The sequence below is a fragment of the Typopeltis vanoorti genome, chromosome 25 (assembly GCF_054136105.1).
Source record: "Typopeltis vanoorti isolate ZY-2024b chromosome 25, IOZ_Tvanoo_1.0, whole genome shotgun sequence".
Classification (NCBI taxonomy): Eukaryota; Metazoa; Arthropoda; class Arachnida; order Uropygi; family Thelyphonidae; genus Typopeltis; species Typopeltis vanoorti.
Genome location: NC_143573.1, coordinates 8,385,808 through 8,403,444, shown reverse-complemented (window position 1 = coordinate 8,403,444; position 17,637 = coordinate 8,385,808). Strand labels below are relative to the sequence as shown.

General features: G+C 38.0%; 1 protein-coding gene across 7 annotated transcripts in view; it reads right to left on the bottom strand.

The window, feature by feature from the left end:
* Window positions 1–17,637, bottom strand: part of LOC150092518 (fatty acyl-CoA reductase 1-like) — a 292,198-nt gene that overhangs the window by 110,646 nt on the left and 163,915 nt on the right. For all 7 annotated transcript variants that reach the window (XR_016550516.1, XR_016550517.1, XM_090414619.1 and 4 more), the window contains one exon: window positions 2,164–2,282. Coding sequence is in view for 5 of the 7 variants with exons in the window: in XM_090414619.1 (XP_090270745.1) it covers window positions 2,164–2,282 (119 nt within the window). In the remaining 2 variants the exon portion in view is untranslated. The remainder of the gene's footprint in view (window positions 1–2,163; window positions 2,283–17,637) is intronic.

The window sequence follows — 17,637 nt, the reverse complement described above, 5'->3', positions numbered from 1 at the left end:
CAACATTCCTTATATCTGAGGTACATCCAAAAGAACTAAAAAAAATCCTAAAACAATATGACCTCACAACTAGTTACAAACGACATAAGAAATTGGCATCTCTTATCCACTCCAAAGACCAGCCATTTCCCTTAGACCTACCTGGAGTATACCAAGTCCTTTGCAGTTGCAAACTCTCCTACTACAGCCAAACGAGCAAGACAATCAATATCAGTATATCAGAACACAAGGACTACATTCGGCTTCACCAATACAGCCACTCAGGACTTGCTGACCATGCATTGGACACCCACCACAGAATACAAAAGGAAGAAGGCCACTTTATTACACTGCAGCAAGTGCAAGTATGAAAGATTATTCCTTGAATCAGCCTCAGCTCTGAACAACTTCCCAAAGCTCAACAAATTTGGGTGCAACCCAATGGCCAAGATAACACAATTTATCCGCTAGGGCAGTGCTTCCCAAACTGTGGGCCGTGGCCCCCTTGGGGGCCGTAGGTTTCGTTGAGGGGACACTGAAATAATGAAAACAAATTTAAAATGTTTTAAGACTAAGTAAATTTTTTTATTTTAAAAGAAACGTATTTAACTTTTATTATTTATTATTTCTTTTTTTGTTATTTTTTTATATTTTAATATCAGGGACTGTTGATATTGACTTTATATACATATCAAAACTTGTTTTATATTAGCACTGTCATCCGAGCTAGTTTTCTGTTACCAATAAAAGTTTCGCATATACTTCACACATGAAAAAAAGCTTAAACAAGTTCATGTGGGGAGATAGTAACTCGCTTGCAGTGGTAAACAACATGCCCTCCCTAACAGCCACTATACTGCAGAGGCAATAAAAACAAGTATTTTTATTATGCCAGTAAATAAAGTATGAGGAGTCCGTGTAATATATTTCTCAACAAATAGTGCAATTAGAGACAACTGGGATAAAAACACACTAATTAATAAATCACATGCCCCCTCATACAGAAACTATGCTGTATAGACTGAAACAAAACCACAGGCAAACATGGGCAAACACAGTATCTAACTAAAAACTATTGTTATTAATTAGATGTGCGAGTTTGATTTCCCAAGGCAGCAATAAAATTCAATCAAACGTGTTAAAATTCGTAAAAGTGTTAAAACTAAGTAATATATATATATATATATATATATATATATATATATATATATATATATATATATATATAAATAATGAATGTTATGGCAGTGTCACATATGGAATTCGGTTGAAAAGAGTTAGCATTTCAACTCAATTGTCAGCTATGCTTTTATCTTTCGGTTGCGCAATCTTTTGTTAATACCGCACCAATCATATGCACACTTTAATAACCTGCCTTTGCTGTCTGTTTCATGTTAGGCTTAATTACCTTAAAGGGAGAAAAGTCACAAAAGAGAAAAATGTTCCTGGTCTGGGATTCCCTTATTCAGGTAATATTCACTAATTTCATGTTATCAGTCTGTGGTGTGCCAGTATCGGTAAGTGGTGATATTATTTGATCTATTCTACGTTAAAAAATTTAACCCTGAGATGGACAAGTGGCTGATAAAAAATATAAAAAAAATTCCTGCGAACAATCAGAAGAAACAGACTCAAAAAAAAAGGACAGTATTTCATATTTTACCAAAACAGCCCGCATCGTCTTCAGAACCAAACGGTAAGAGGCAAAAAATGTAATATAAGCATTTGATTTTTGCAATATTCACTGTGTATGTTTTGTATTGAATATAAATACAATAAATATTATAATAATATATCTCTCTATTACGATTTTATTTCGAGAGGGGCCGTCAAATATTTTAATTTTTGCAAAGGGGCCCTGACATCCAGAAGTTTGGGAAGCACTGTGCTAGGGGGCATCTTTAGGACTCTCTGGCTGACTTCAGTTGCCTTTCTTTGGCCTCATTTGCTTAGTGTTAGTGCCTATGTGCATATATCATTGTTTTGTGATCCCTGATGATGGCAATGTAACATTCCTGAAATATAGGTAGTTATTAATTAAAGTTTTTATAATTAATAATATAGTTTATACTGTCATTTCCTAAAAAAATTAGAAGTATGTCTAACTAATGTACAAGCCTGTCTACAAGAATTCATAAATAATTAAAAATTGAGAGTGTTCTTTTGTGTAATTTAGATATTTACCTTTTATAAGCAGTATACCACACAGCTGAAATGCACATATTAACAACAGTATCAATTGGAATGAGATCAATTACTGCATTAGAATTTCCTCTTGTTATCTGCAGAACACCTTCATCAATCTGTAAAGTGAAGAGAGTTCAGTCATTATCATTTAAGCTTCCATTAAATGAGGAACACTAATAATAAAGATGAGTGATATACATAGAGGATGACTGAACACAATTCTTATTTAGTAGTCTATGGTGATCAAACTGCTGGTTTGTTCAAGAATATAAGAATTATGTCTTTCATGTGGTGGTGTAGATTTTTACATGGAGAGTGGGAAGTGAGTGGAATGATTTGTCAGAATGTGTTGTGAATATAAACAGTGTGCGTAATTTAAAAGTTCAATGTGATGGATATAGTTCTGGTTGAGATACCTCCTGCAATAAAGCCTGTTGACTATGAATGTTTAGTGTTAATAATAATAATGGTTGTTGGTAAGGACTAGCAAGCAGTATTTCTAATAAACATAATCCACAATGGTATTACTCTGGATGAAGAAAGAAAAAATTTGGAATGTTAATTTTCACATAGCTAGGCATGCAATGTTAATCTATGATCATAATACTTTATTGCTTTACTATTAAAATCAAGCAAAATAGACTGACAGTGTGTGCTCACAATAATAACAACAAATTCAATGTGGCAAAAATATGTACTTTCAGTGGAAGAGATTACAAGATGTACATTACACTGATAGGACCCCTATTGCCAAAAAAAAGTAAGCAGAGAGGGAGCTGAAGTTCAGAGGAATATACCGACATTTTGTAAAATTGGGTCAAATAGCACAAATGATCACTTTTAAAACATTGGCAAAAAAGGAATACAGAAGTTATTATTATTATTATTTATTACTACCCCAAGACTTCATGGAGTCAAAGACTCATCTGGGAGGGCCTTTTATCACATACACATATCATCATACCATGTCTTAAACACACTTAAACTCCTTGCAGACACCACACTCTCAGGCAAGGCATTCCAATCATTTACAACTCTACAGAAAAAAACCTGCCTCTCACTCCCCTCTCACACCCTCTTTATACAGTTTCCAGGGATCACCTCTGGTTCTCCCCTGATCTCCCACTATTTTCTGCAGAACCTCTTCAGCATTGATTCTATAACAACCTCTTAATAGCTTGTAGATCTCTCATATCTCTGTCCACCAGACTCTGCAAATTACATCTTCTCAATCTTTCCTCATACTCGACATTCCGGAGGTCAGAAACTACCTTAGCAGTCGCCTTTGGACCCTTTTCAACATCTCTTCATCCTTCTGAAAACCAGGTGACCAAATCTGGGCGCAATAGTCCATGTGTGGCCTAATCAAAGCCTTATACAATGGAACAAGAATCTCCCTACTTCTACACGTCAGTGTCCTCCGCATCATTCCCAGAAGCATTTGTGTTGTCTTCACAATTTTGTCGATGTGTCCCCTAAATTTTTGATCCTTATCCATTATCACCTGCAGATCTCTTATTTCCTCCACCTCCAACAATATATCCTCACCAAGCAAAGCATCCCATCTTTGTTTTCCAATTTTTAAAACCTTACATTTTGCAACATGGAACTCGCATCCCCATTTGCATGCCCAAGTACTCAATTTATTCAAGTCTTCTTGTAAGGCCACAACATCTTCACTTCTCTTCATGGTTTATTATTATTATTATTATTATTTCCCCAAGACCTCATGGAGTCAAAGACTCATCTGGGAGGATGGTTCATCCCAACTTTGCATCATCTGCAAACAACTGAATAACTCCATCCAAATTTTTGATACAATCCCACCTGGATTACATTGCATAGGTGTGATCACCTGGGTTTCTGGGGATGAAAGAAGCAAATGGAGAGGATTCTGAAGCAGGTGACAAGTCTTTGGAATTCTCCATAGAAGAATAGATTGAAAGTTTGTGGGTTACAAAATTTATTCAATAGGTAGGAAAGGCATATATGACAGACAAGTAAGTTACTAATGGAATTTTATATTTTCAATACATGACAGAAGGGGGGGGGGGGGAACATCATGCTTGCACATTGGATGAGAGTCATCAGCAAAGAGGCAAATACTAGAAAATTTTGCTTGAAGAGTGGTGAATAGAGAATGAGTTTATTATGTGACACTTCCAAGGAATCCAATGAATTCACTGCAGGAGGATGCCCCATTCTACACACCCCACTGTTCATCTGTACTACTGAATTCCTCTATATACAGTGTCACTATCTAAACATTACACCACAATCCATCATCTACCTATGCCATCTACTGCCACTATATAATATTTCTTGTCTGTAAATTCCATGTGCACCTGGACCAATTTGCCTGTATGCAGGATGAAAAACCCAAATTTCCCAGAGGAACACCTGTCCTACCTCTGTATTACATTGGCTTACTCACCTTCATTTGAAAAAACCATGTAAAGAGTCCATTCATAATGATGAGAAATGAACTCATATTTTTCAGTTGAAGGGTGCAATGTCCTGTTGTTCTTTCGCTTACACTATGAAGAAGTATAACAGGCAATGTATGAATAAGGTTAGTGTGGACTCCCTGCATTGAGTCTTCAATGCATAGAGATGCCCTATAATAATAAAATCTCTGTTATCTGAACATCTCCATTGAGACTAGGGTTCTCTTTGAAGAAAACAGCAGCAACACCAGTGTCTGAGGAAAAAAGTAGGACCATTTATACTCTTACCACTATCTCAGGCAATACATTCCATGGTCCAAACCCTCTCCATCCAAATTTTCTCCCCTTTTTACTTACTTCTTTCTGCAACTTTCATTATCCTTTGTCCTACCACATAAAAATCCCCCCAATGTTAATCTGGTAAATACTTCTGATTAAATGTCTCATTCATATCATCCTGATCATCACTTTATATAAATGGAACCATGACTTATCTCTGCAGATTAGCATCCTCCTCAGTATTTTGCAGCAATCATTTAGGCTGTCTTATTCATTCATTCACTCACCTCTGTAGCTTATTTTAATCTTTCTGATTAAAATAAGCTACAGAGTCACAATGTCCACACTATTACTAACAACCTTCCATAGTTTTAGTCCATCTGTAAATAACTGAATACCTCTTTGTCAGTGACAATATCATTGACAAAAGTTAAGAGTAAAGGTATACACTACTGAGAACCATGAACAATCTCACTTGTAGCCTTCCTTTTCAAGAATACTGCTTTCTATAAACATTTATTTATTTATTTATTTTTCTATGTTTTTGAGTGCTAAATTGTTTCTCTGAATATGAATGTACTTCAGTGGTTGTTTTTTGGAAATTAGTTGCTGTCACGATATAATATATTTTGGTTACCGTCGGAATCAAAGCATAACGGTGGAAGACAAAACGAAGCTAAGTTTTCGTTACTCTATTTAGTTATATTTCATTTTATTTAATAATATTTAGTGTACTTAAATGTTTTGTTTTGCTTGTAATTGTTTGTACTTTTTTTTTTCTTATTTATTTAACGGAATTTATTAATTGAATAATTATTAAAGATTACGCTACTCGGCAGTAAGGAATGATAGCGGATTCAGCTGCAGTCACAAGTGACGTATTGCCAAGTCCTCTGCCATTTAAGAACTCTATTATAAGCAATATCATAAGGGACTTTGAGGCATGTAGTACTTGCGGTATGAATGCGTCTTGGGAATTGGATATGTGGCTTGTGAAAGAGAGCAGAGAGTGTATGTGCGCAAAAAGCAGGCAGTTAGAGGAAATAAGTGCATTAGAAATATCAATATCCGATCTTGTTGCACCAGGAACAGGGAATGAATGTAGGAAGACCAGTAGCGTGATAGGAGAGAATGAAAAAAATATATATATGAATGAGAAAATAATAGTTGATAGTGTGGAAGGCGTAAGTGACTGTGAAAGTTTAGGAGATGGTTTTGTTTGGGAGAGTGAATTTAAATTAAGAGTGACTGACCTGCAGAGGGGGAGAGATTAGTTGAAAGAGGAAGTGGAATGTCTTGTGAATGAGAGCAGAAGTATGAAAGATAATATTAGGAGAATGGAAGAGATAAATGTGAGGCGAATCAGAGTAGGGGAGAGAGAGAGAATTTTGGGAGTGTTAGAAGAGGAGAGAATGGAAACAGTAGAAGAGAGGGAATGAGAGAGAGGTATGGGAATGCTAGCAGATGACAGGATGGAAACAGTAGGAGAGATGGAATGAGAGAGAGAGAGATATGGAAGTGCTAGAAGAGAAGAGAATGGAAACAGTAGTGGGAGGGAGAGGTATGGGAATGCCAGAAGAGAGAATAGCAGTAGAGGAGAGGGAATGAGAGAGAGACCTATGGGAATGAAAGAAGAGGGGAAAATGGAAACAATAGGAGAGAGGGAATGGTAAGAGATATAATGTATGGGGACTCAATGATCCGTGATGTTCAAGATAGGATGTGTGAGGAGTGTTTGCCAGGAGAAACAATAGAAAGAGTGGCTATGGCAATTAAGAGAGGTGAAAGGGTGAATAAGATGATTGTGATGGTAGGAACAAATGACTTGAGTGGTAATGTAGGTCGGTCAGCGAGAGATATGAGATTTTTGCTTAAGGCTGTACGAGAGAGGAAAAATAGTGTGCGTGTTGCCTAGGTATGATAATGACGAGCTGAGCAGAAGAGCAGTAATATTGAATGACATAATAACTAGAATGTGTGAAAAGAGAGGGAATGAGAGATGCTTGGAGTGCATTTGAGGAAAGAGAGGAATTGTATGCAAGAGACTGTTTACATTTGAATGAGGAAGGACGTAGGCATATGGAGAAATTGCTGTTCTGAACGAGTCAGTGTGTCCCATGGAGGATGATAGCAGGGGTGGCCTCTTGTGGGAATGGATACATCGGAGAAGGGAGACGACATCAGGTAACACTGAGCCCAGTGGAGTCTAGAGGGGATAATGCTGGGTATAGAAACAATGGTATTTATATGCTATATACTAATGCCAGGAGTATCCAGAATAAGGGAGAGGAATTGGTGGCGCAGATAGCATCAGCCTGGCCAAAAATTATTGGGATCACTGAGACATGGTTGATAGAAGAGGATATAATAACAGGAATAGAAGTAGCAGGGTGCAGCATTTTTTGGCAGGATACGAAGGGAAAGCGTGGTGGTGGTGGAGTACTGTTTATGATAAGTGATGACTTAGGTCCTCTAAGAGTAGAGGCTTTTGGAAGGTGGTGAAACTAATGATTTTGAAAGCATATGGTGTGAGTTAGAGGTGGGCAAGACAGGATATTTAGTAGGGTGTTGCTATAGACCAAGGAGCATAGAGGGTGGAGACCAGGAGATGTTTAGACAGTTGAGCTTGGCAAGTGCAAGAAGAATAATTGTTATGGGAGATTATAACTACAGCAGTATAAATTGGGAGAAGATGCATGTAGCAATAAGGAAATGGAATTTCTATAATTCTTAAGCGACAAATGTCTTAGGCAACATGTAATAGAGGGAACAAAGGTTCAAGAGTTTTGGATTTGTTCGTAGCATCAGAAGAGCTGATAATAAGTGAGATGACATCTCTCCCACCAGTTGAAAAGAGTGACCTTGTGGCTTTGACTTGGAAGATGAATACACATGCAGGAGTATCAAAGAGACAGGAAAGTATGTGGAATTATAAGGCAGCTGATTATAATAGTCTTAGACGTCAACTTCGGGAAGTTTCATAGAGGGTGGAACTGGAAGGCCGGGATATCATTAGTACATGGGAAATTGTGAAAGAATATTTGTTAGCAACAATGGTAAGTTGTATACCACTAGTGAAGAAGAGAACACAATTTGGAGTAAAGTGGATGACAAGCAATATTAAACAGGAATTACATGCGAAAAAGAGGCTATGGAAGGGATATACGGAGAAAGGTGAAGAGAAGATGCATGAAGAATATAAGACACAGGCCAGAAGAGTGACTAGTGTGGTAAGGAAAGTGAAACTGGAATATGAGAGGAGATTGGCCCTAAGATCCAAAGAAAATCCTGGGGAATTTTTTTAGCTATGTGGCCAGTAGGAGGAGAAATGACTGTGGAAGAATGATATTGTGGGATAAAAATGGGAATAGAGTGACTGATGCAGAGGACATAGTGGAATTGTTCAATGAACACTTTATTAGAGTATTTCATCCCAGAGGAGTCAGTTTTAATGCTAGAGGGATAGGGCAGGTTCGAGGTTTAGAAGTAGTACAGGAGGAGAGTGTGATTCAGATACTGAGTACTCTGGATGTCAGTAAAGTTGTGGTACTGGATGGTATTTCACCACGAGTTTTGAGAAAATGTGCTGGGGAACTGACAGCGCCTTTAACCTGGATTTTCAATGAAAGCCTGGCTGCGGGAAAGGTGGCCAAGGAACGGAAGGAAGGTAAGATAGTACCACTGTTTGTGTGTCATCAGTAGTTGCTAAGATCTTGGAGAAAGTAGTGAGGGATTGGTCAGATGAAGGTAATGCTATCTGTGAGAGTCAACATGGATTTTTGAAAGGGTGCTCTTGTTTTAGCAATATGCTAGCCTGTTATAATAAAGTTACAAGAACATTAGATGAGGAAAAGGCATATACTGCAATTTTCTTAGACTTAGCGAAGGCATTTGAGAGGGTGCCACATGATAAGCTGATATTTAAGTTGCAGCACATGGGTCTGGATGTCAGATTGGTCATCTGGATTCAGGATTGGTTGTCTGATAGATATCAGAGAGTTGTGTATGGTGGAGCAGTTTCAAGGAGGCGGAGGGTTACAAGTGGGGTCCCACAGGGCTCAGTACTAGAACCTATATTGTTTAACCTTAATATCAATGACATTGCCAGTGGATTGCAATGGGATATTCAGTTGTTTGCAGATGATGCGAAACTGTGATGCACTATTACTAATAAAGGATTATTAGTAATAGTGCAGATGTGGTAGCTCTGCAAGAGGATTTGAATAAGCTAGATAGATGGGGGTGTTAGTTTAATGCAGCAAAATGTAAGGTCTTGAGGTTTGGGAAACATCGATGGGATGCTGCATAATCTATGGGAGGAGTTATACTGGAGGAAGTAGGGGAGACAAGAGATCTGGGGTTGATGATTGATAGAAACCTGAAATTTAGTGGGCATATTGCAAAGGTGGTGAAGTTAACACGGAGGATTGTTGCAATTATGAGAAGGACACTGACCTGTAGAGATAAAAGGGTTATCGTTTCGTTGTATAAGACTTTGATCAGACCACACTTAGACTATTGTTCTCAGATCTTTACTTTATCTCCTTCAAATCCCCAGGATTGAAGGAGATAAAGTAACTGTAAAGGGTAAAAAGACGGATGATAAAGATGGTTTCAGGACTGTACAAGTTTGGTTATGAGGATCGGCTGAGGGAATGTGGACCGTAGAGTTTGGGTGGATAGAAGAAGGAGAGGTGATACGATTGAGACTTTTAAACTGTTGAGAGGTGGTTATAGGGTTGACACTGGGGAGTTCTTTCGCTTGGTTGAACAGCGGGAAGGAGTGATGACAAGAGGCCATCCCTGGAAATTACGTAAGGAAACTGTGAGCAAGAGTGTGAGGAGTGGTTTCTTTGCATGGAGGGTGGTTGAACTGTGGAATGCATTGCCTGATGGAGTGGTGAGAGCGAGAACGGTCAATGAGTTCAAGGAGTGGTGTGATAGACTTTGTGTTTCTTAGGAAGGACCTCTCACGATGAGTCTTTTGACTCCATGGAGGCCTGTATAATAATAATAATAATAATTATAATAATGATATGTCTGATCTGTAAGATGGCCAACAATCCATACAGTATAACTTACTTCTTTTAAGTTCTTTCACCTGCAATTACTACTTGATATCCCTAGTCATCCAATTTATTCCAGACTGCTTTATCTTTACAACTTTACCTTTTCCTTCAAATTTTTCAATAAGGTCAGAAGTTGCTTAAAGATAGTGCACACAATGGAAGGAAGGCCTCATTTAGTGATGGGAGAGTGGAGTTCACAGAGCAAGACCATGGTAAGTGCAGAAGTTGTAAATAAATATTATCTATCAAATGGCTTTGCAAAATCTGAACGATAAGGTATTCTTTTTTGCATAAAGTCTACACCAGTTGAGTGGTACCAACACTCTCTAACATCATGCCACTAGACATAAGGAGGAAAGCTGCCACTAACAGAGAGTAGATAAAATGTATGGGAAATAATAACTTACCATCCATGAGGATCTCCAAAATCTACCACCTATTCGCTTGAAGTCCTGCAATCCAATCTGGAAAAATCAGCAACCGGATATGTATTCTCCTGAAACTGAATGGAAGAATCGCTGGCTTACTTCAACAATAAATAATAGACACCTCATTACAGACCCCAAAACAGAGGCCCTTGACTTTGACCTGCCCAGACAACAATGGACTCAAATGCCTGAGGACAGGCCATGAGAGATGTGCTACCATGATGTAAAAGTCGGGCTTGCATCAATCCCCAACATGTGACTGTGGTGTTGATCAACAGAGCGTCAATCATATTATCCAAGACTGCCCACTGCGGAATTTTAAGGGCACATTGACGAACCTTTCATCCAAGCTACCCTGAAAACAGTCCAATGGATTAGAGACAATCTGAACTTAAATAACTTAAATTTGTGATTTTTAGTATCCAGTTTTAGTGTGTGTGTGTGTGTGTGTGTGTGTGTGTGTGTGTGTGTGTGTGTGTGTGTGTGTGTGTTTATTCTTTTTTTTCTGTTTTTATCTTTGTATTTGCACAAATAATCCAACCCATATGAAACATATGTGTAGCAGCTATTTAATAGCAGCAATGTCTGAGTGTATTCCAAAAGGTTAAAGGATAAACAAGGTAGGATAAAATAGCTTGTGTGTATTTTATGAACAGGGAGTCATGGCATAGAGAGAGTGAATGATGAAAGTGAGAGTGATTGTGTGTATGAAGATGGAATATACTGTGATGTGGGTAGAGAAGTTGAGACTGAGCAGATGTATGAGGTAAGCAGTGATAAAGGTCATTGGGCAGGTGTAGTGGGGAAATCACAACCAATATATGGCTTGGGTAGGACTGGCTATAGACCTAAGAATGAACTGCTGTGTCTGTTTACAAATACCAGAAGTATCAGGAATAAAGAGGATGAAATGGTTTCAGTGATTGAGTTTATTTGTCCCCAAATTATTGGAATAAGTGAAACATGGTTGAATGAAGATGATATCACAGCGGGAATAGAACTGGCAGGGTACAGTATTTTTCGTGAGGATAGAAAGGGAAATAAGGGAGAGGGAAGTGCTGCTGATGATAACAGAGGAATTAAGTCCACATAAGGTAGATATGAAAGGAGGAAATAGTGGCAATGGTGTTTGTGGTGTTGCTATAGGCCAGGGAATGTAGAAGGTGGTGATGAAGGAATGTATTAAATGTTCTAGATCTCATCATTTCATCAGAGGGTGTAATTGTTAGTGAAGGTTTCACATTTTCCTCCAGTTGGTGGAAGTGATCATGACGTAATCACCTGTGTTGTGGCTAGTCATATGCAGACTTTTGTGAGGAAAGGATGTATGTGGGATTATAAGGCTGGTGATTGTGACAAACTTGAGACAGCTTGGAGCTATAACTTGGAACGAGGAGTTGAGTGGCAAGGAAATAAATGCTGCATGTGAACTGACAAAGAAATACATAACAGCATCAATGTACAACTGTATTCTGAAGGCCAAAAGGTTGAATAAGGTAGGTGTAAAAGGGATGAATGTGGCGCTTAGAAATGAAATCTGGAAAAAGAAGTTACTTTGGAGGAGGTACGAGATGAATAATGGTGATAATCAGTCACATGAAGAGTATAAAGAACAAGCCAGGAGAGTGACTCAGTAAGGAAAACAAAAGTAGAGTATGAGCAGAAATTGGCAAATCAGGCAAAGAAAAACCTTGGAGAGTTTTTTTAGATATGTGGCAAGTAGAAGGAAGAATGATCATGGTAAGATGAAGTTAAAGGATGAAAGTGGTAGAATGGTAACTGCTGCAGAAGACATTGTTGAGATATTCAATGATCAATTTATAAGGGTATTTTATCCTGATCATGGTGGAATCATTAACTTATGTGTAAAGGACATAGGAGAGGATGGCTTAATTGTGAGTGAGCAAGAGGTATTTGAGAAAATAAATAAACTTGATGTCAACAAGGCAATAGGATTTGATGGCATATCACCATGCATCTTAAGGGAATGTTCCAGATAACTGGCATCCCTGTTTAATAAGTGTCTTACAATAGCACAAGTTCCAATGGAGTGGAAGGAGGGTAAAATTGTTCCACTGCATAAAGGTGGTGATAAAGGTTCAAATTATAGGCTGGTCTGTATATCTGGAGTTGTGGTGAAGGTCCTGGAGAGATTGGTGATAAGTGGTATACAGAAATGGGTTGATAACAGCAGTATTCTCTGTGGTTATCACAGCATGGGTTTGTTAAGGGGAGATCATGTTTCACTAACTTACTTATGTACTATAACAGGGTGACAAATACCTTGGACAGGGGAGACGCATATACAGTGGTGTACTTACATTTTGCGAAGGCTTTTGATAGACTGCCACACGATAAGCTCTTAAATAAATTAAGATGGGACTGGATAACAGACTTCTGTGTTGGATCAGTGACTGGCTGTCAGATAGGTATCAGAAAGTTGTATATGGGGGTGCAGTATCCCGAAAAAGAAAGGTAACTAGCAGTATGCTGCAAGGGTCAGTTTTAGGGCCATTGTTCAATTTGTATGTTAATCATATTGGGATCGGTTTCATTAGTGATATGCAGCTGTCTGCAGATGATACAAAACTGGGGAGGAGCAATGCAGAGTCAAGCAGATGTTATTGCCTTACAAGAGGACTTGAATAGATTGCATGATTGGGCAGGTAAGTGGAACTATCAGTTCAATGTTGCAAAGTGTAAGGTTTTGAATTTGGTAAACAATGATGGAATGCAAAGTATACACTTGGTGGGGAAACTTTAATGGAAGTAGAGGAGATGAGAGATCTAGGAGTGATGGTGAACAGGAACCTGAAATTCAGGGGCCACATTACGCAAATTGTGAAGACATCACATCAGATAATGACAATAATGTTGAGGACCCTGACATGCAGAAATAGAGAGGTTATGATGCCATTGTATAAAGCCTTAATCAGGCCTCATATGGATTATTGTGCTCAGATTTGGTTGCCAGGTGTTCATTGTGACGAGGATATGTTGGAAAGTGTTCAGAGAAGATTCACCAAGGTGGTCAGTGTTCTTTGGAATGTGGATTATGAGGACAGATTGAGATAATGTAAGCTGCAGAGCCTCGTGAATAGGAGTAAGAGGGGGGGGGGGATATGATTGAAACATACAAGCTAGTCAGGGGTTGTTATTGGATTGAAATGGAAGAAATTTTTCATAGAATGGGAGAAGGGAGTAGAACAAGGGGCCATTACTGGAAACTGTATAAGGAGGGTAGGAACAGAGGACTGAGGAGCAGGTTCTTTGCATTTAGGGTGTTTGGTGTTTGGAATGCATTGGCTGAGGGTGTTGTGGGTGTAGACACATTGAATCAGTTTAAGGCACGGTTGGATGAGCACTGTGTGCAATAGTGTGACCTCCTACGATTTGTCTCCGACTGCATAGAGGTCAAATGTTAATAATAATAATAATAATAAATAGATGAATGATGAGATTAAGTGGGAAATCTCAAAGAAGAAGCCACTATGGAGGCAACACAAGATTAATGTTGGTAATGATCAGCTGCATGAAGAGTACAAAGAGCAAGGAGGAAGTTGACTTGGTTGGTAAATGACAGTATGAGAAGATAGTATGAGACAGTATGAGAAGATATTATCCAATCAAGCTATGAAAAATCCTAGTGAATTCTTTTGATAAGTGGCAAGTTAGAAAAGAAAAAGACTATAGAAGGATAATACTAGTTGATGACACTGTCAATCAAATGATTTGTTGACAACCAATGCAGCATATACAGTTCAAGTATTCAATGAGCAGTTTATCAGTGTATTTCATCCTCGTGAAGGTGTCATCATAAGAAGCTGGAGTGTAGAGGGTATGGTGGAGAAGGTACTGATGGTGAATGAAAAGGAAGTATATATGAGGAATTAAGTCAGCTTGATATTCATAAGGCAATAGGACTTGACAACATATCACCACATCATGATGGGATGTACTATGGAATTAACATCACCTTTGGCATGCCAGTTTAATAAGAGTATGCAACAGGGCAACTCCCAAAGGAATGGAAGGTGGAACAAGTTGTTTCACTTGACAAAGTAGTAGACAAGAGTGAAGCAACAAATTATGGGCTATGTCTGGATTGTTAAAGAAGTTGGCAAGGACTAGGAATCAGGAGTGTAATAGCAGTTCTTTATGATAATCAGCATGGGTTTCTTAAGAAGTGATCATATTTTAGCAATCTGCTTGAATGATAAATACCAGGTTTTAACTTGTACAGATTTTGTTTTTATTTATACTAGATGTATCTCCTCTACATGTTTTGCTGTCTACATGGCTAAAAGCATCACCAGGAGGTTGCTTAACATGAAGAAAAAAACAGACTCACAGCACACATCCTCAAAGAACATCACACGGTTAATTTGACAAGCATCTTCCATGATCCATATAGAAGAGAAATACTTCAACAGGTTGTTCAAATTCCGTAAGGTCATTCGCTCAAAAGGCACACTACATAGAAATCACAGATTAATCCTTCACAAAGTTCATCATCATCAAATTCCTGCCATGTACCCTCAAGGGATGTACAGGATATGATAGTACTACATGAAAAAAATTACACCATTATTAATTTCCTATCTACAATTTTCCTCCAAATCAGTCTGTTACTTGTCAACACTCCAACATTATCAGATCTTATATTTCTATCGTCTAAAGCACTTTGTACCATATCAATCCACCTATATCTTGGTCTTCCTCTGGGTCGTTTTGCTGCCAACCTGGCAGAGAACACTTGTTTTGCTAATCTTTCCTCGCCCATTTTGTTTAAGTGACCATACCACCTGAGATTAGCTCTGCTAATGCATTCCTGGATACTGACAATGTCAAGTTCTTTCCTAATATCCTCGTTTTTAATATGATACAGCTAAATGATGCCATCTGTTCACGCCTCTAATCTTTCTCAGGACTCTCATATCTGCAGTCTCTAGTCTTTGGTCAAGTGTTTTACTTCTGACCCAGCTCTCAGATCCATAAGTTAAAACTGGTTTGAACACTGTCTTGTATACAGCTAATTTATTATTCCGACTAATTTCTCTCTTATTCCATATGGATTTATTCAATTGACTTCCCACCATACCAGTTTTGCTGATTCTGTTGTCTATTTCTATATTTAATTTACCATCTTCAGTAAAAATCGTGCCTAAATAGCTGAAATGTTTTACTTGTTCCACAGGTTCTCCATTCACAACACATTTGACATTTTCAATGATTCTGCCTATTTTCATTGTCTTTGTCTTTTTATTGCTGACCTTCATACCATATCTATTACAACAGCTATTCAATTTAGTCAGAGAATCTTGCAGACTTGTAGCGGATTTATTTAGAAGTATAACATCATTCGCATAAAGCAAAGAGCTGACATTAACATCTCCAATTTTGATATCTTGTTTAATACCACTTTCCTTCATAATGTGATCAATATAGATAATGAATAACAGAGGGGATAATGTACATCCTTGTCTCACACCAGATTTAACATTAAACCATCTTCCTGTACTTCCTTCAATTCTAATTGCTTACTTACAACTCAAATAAAGACTAAGTATTGCTTGATATAATGCCCCATTGACACCATATAACTGCAGCGTATTGAATAGCTTCTCTCTTGGCACCTTGTCATATGCCTTTTCCAAATCGACAAAACTTAAATACAGATCTTTGTTATATTCCCATGCTTTCTCGACTATTTGTCGTAAAGTGAAGATCTGATCCTGACAGCCTCTATTTGGCCTGAATCCATCTTGTTCTTCACCAAGCTTTTCTTCCAAAATTCTTCTCAACCGTTTCTCAAGTATACTTGCATAGATCTTGCCAGGAACACTCAGTAGGGAAATACCTCTGTAATTCTCACATGCAGTTTTATTTCCCTTTTTATATATGGGTACTATGAGAGCTCTACTCCAATCATTGGGAATTCGTCCTTCTGTCCAGGCTTTCTGAACAATGCAGTGCAGCCACTGTAAGACTCTTATACCACCATACTTCAGCATTTCTGGTCGAATATCATCTACTCCTGCTGCCTTTCCAGATTTCAAGCCTTTGATGGCTTTTTCTACTTCAAGTATGGATATGTATTCCTGACTGCATGCCTGGTCAGTGTTTTTTACCACTGTGCTGTCATCACTGCTTGTTTCATTTAGCAGTTTTTCAAAGTAATTACTCCATACTTCAAGGATATCTTTTTCTCCTGTTTTCATGTCACCTTTATCATCTCTAATTCCTTTTACAGCACTCTTTCCTCCATTCTTAAGCTTCTTCAACAACCTTCAGAATATTTTGCCACCTTATTGATATTTATTTTCTATATTCTTGCCAAAGTCCTCCCATGACTTTTGTTTAGCTAGTTTTACACAGAGTTTAGCATTCTTGCATTTGTCTCTATATTCTCTAAGAGCACAAGCTGACTTAGTTGACAGGAACTTTTGGTATGCTTTCTTCTTTTCCTTCACTGCCTCTTGAACTTCCTGTGTCCACCATGGAGTTCTGATTTTTTTATCCTTACAGACAACCTCACCACATTCCTCTCTGGCAGAATCAATCAATGTTTTCTTCAGAGTTTGGCACTGAATCTTCAAGGTTTGATTCCTGTTCTCAAACTCTTTCATTTTTTCTTCAATAATCTTTGTGTATTTTAGTCTACAGCTCACATCTGAGAGCTGCTCAACTTTTATTCACTTTAAAACTTTCTTACATGTTATTCTTTTCAATATGAAATTCAATTTTATCCTGCTCAAGACTAAATAGTGATCACTTCCAATTTCAAATCCTCTGTACACTGTGGTGTCCTGCACCAGGGAGAAAACATTACTATCAACAATAACATAGTCAATGAGACTTTTCTTATTCCTAACCTCTTCTCTCCATGTGAATTTGTGCACATTTTTATGTTGGAACATGGTGTTAGTAATAACCAGTCCATGTCCTGAGCAGAAATCTAACAGATATTTGCCATTATTATTAGCTTTGCTCTTTTCTCCAAATTTTCCCAAAATATTTTTGTATGTCTCACAATCATTTCCTACTCTGCTATTTAGATCCCCAACAAGGACCAACTTTTCCTTTTTCGTTGTGTCAGTTGCTTTTTCTAAAGTGTCAAAAAATTCCTCCACTTCTAGCTTAGTAGAACCTTCTGTGGGACCATAGGTACAAATAAGTCTCATTGTCCAGTTCCCCATTCTCATATTTGCCCACATTACTCTACTTGAGACTGACTGCCATTCAAGA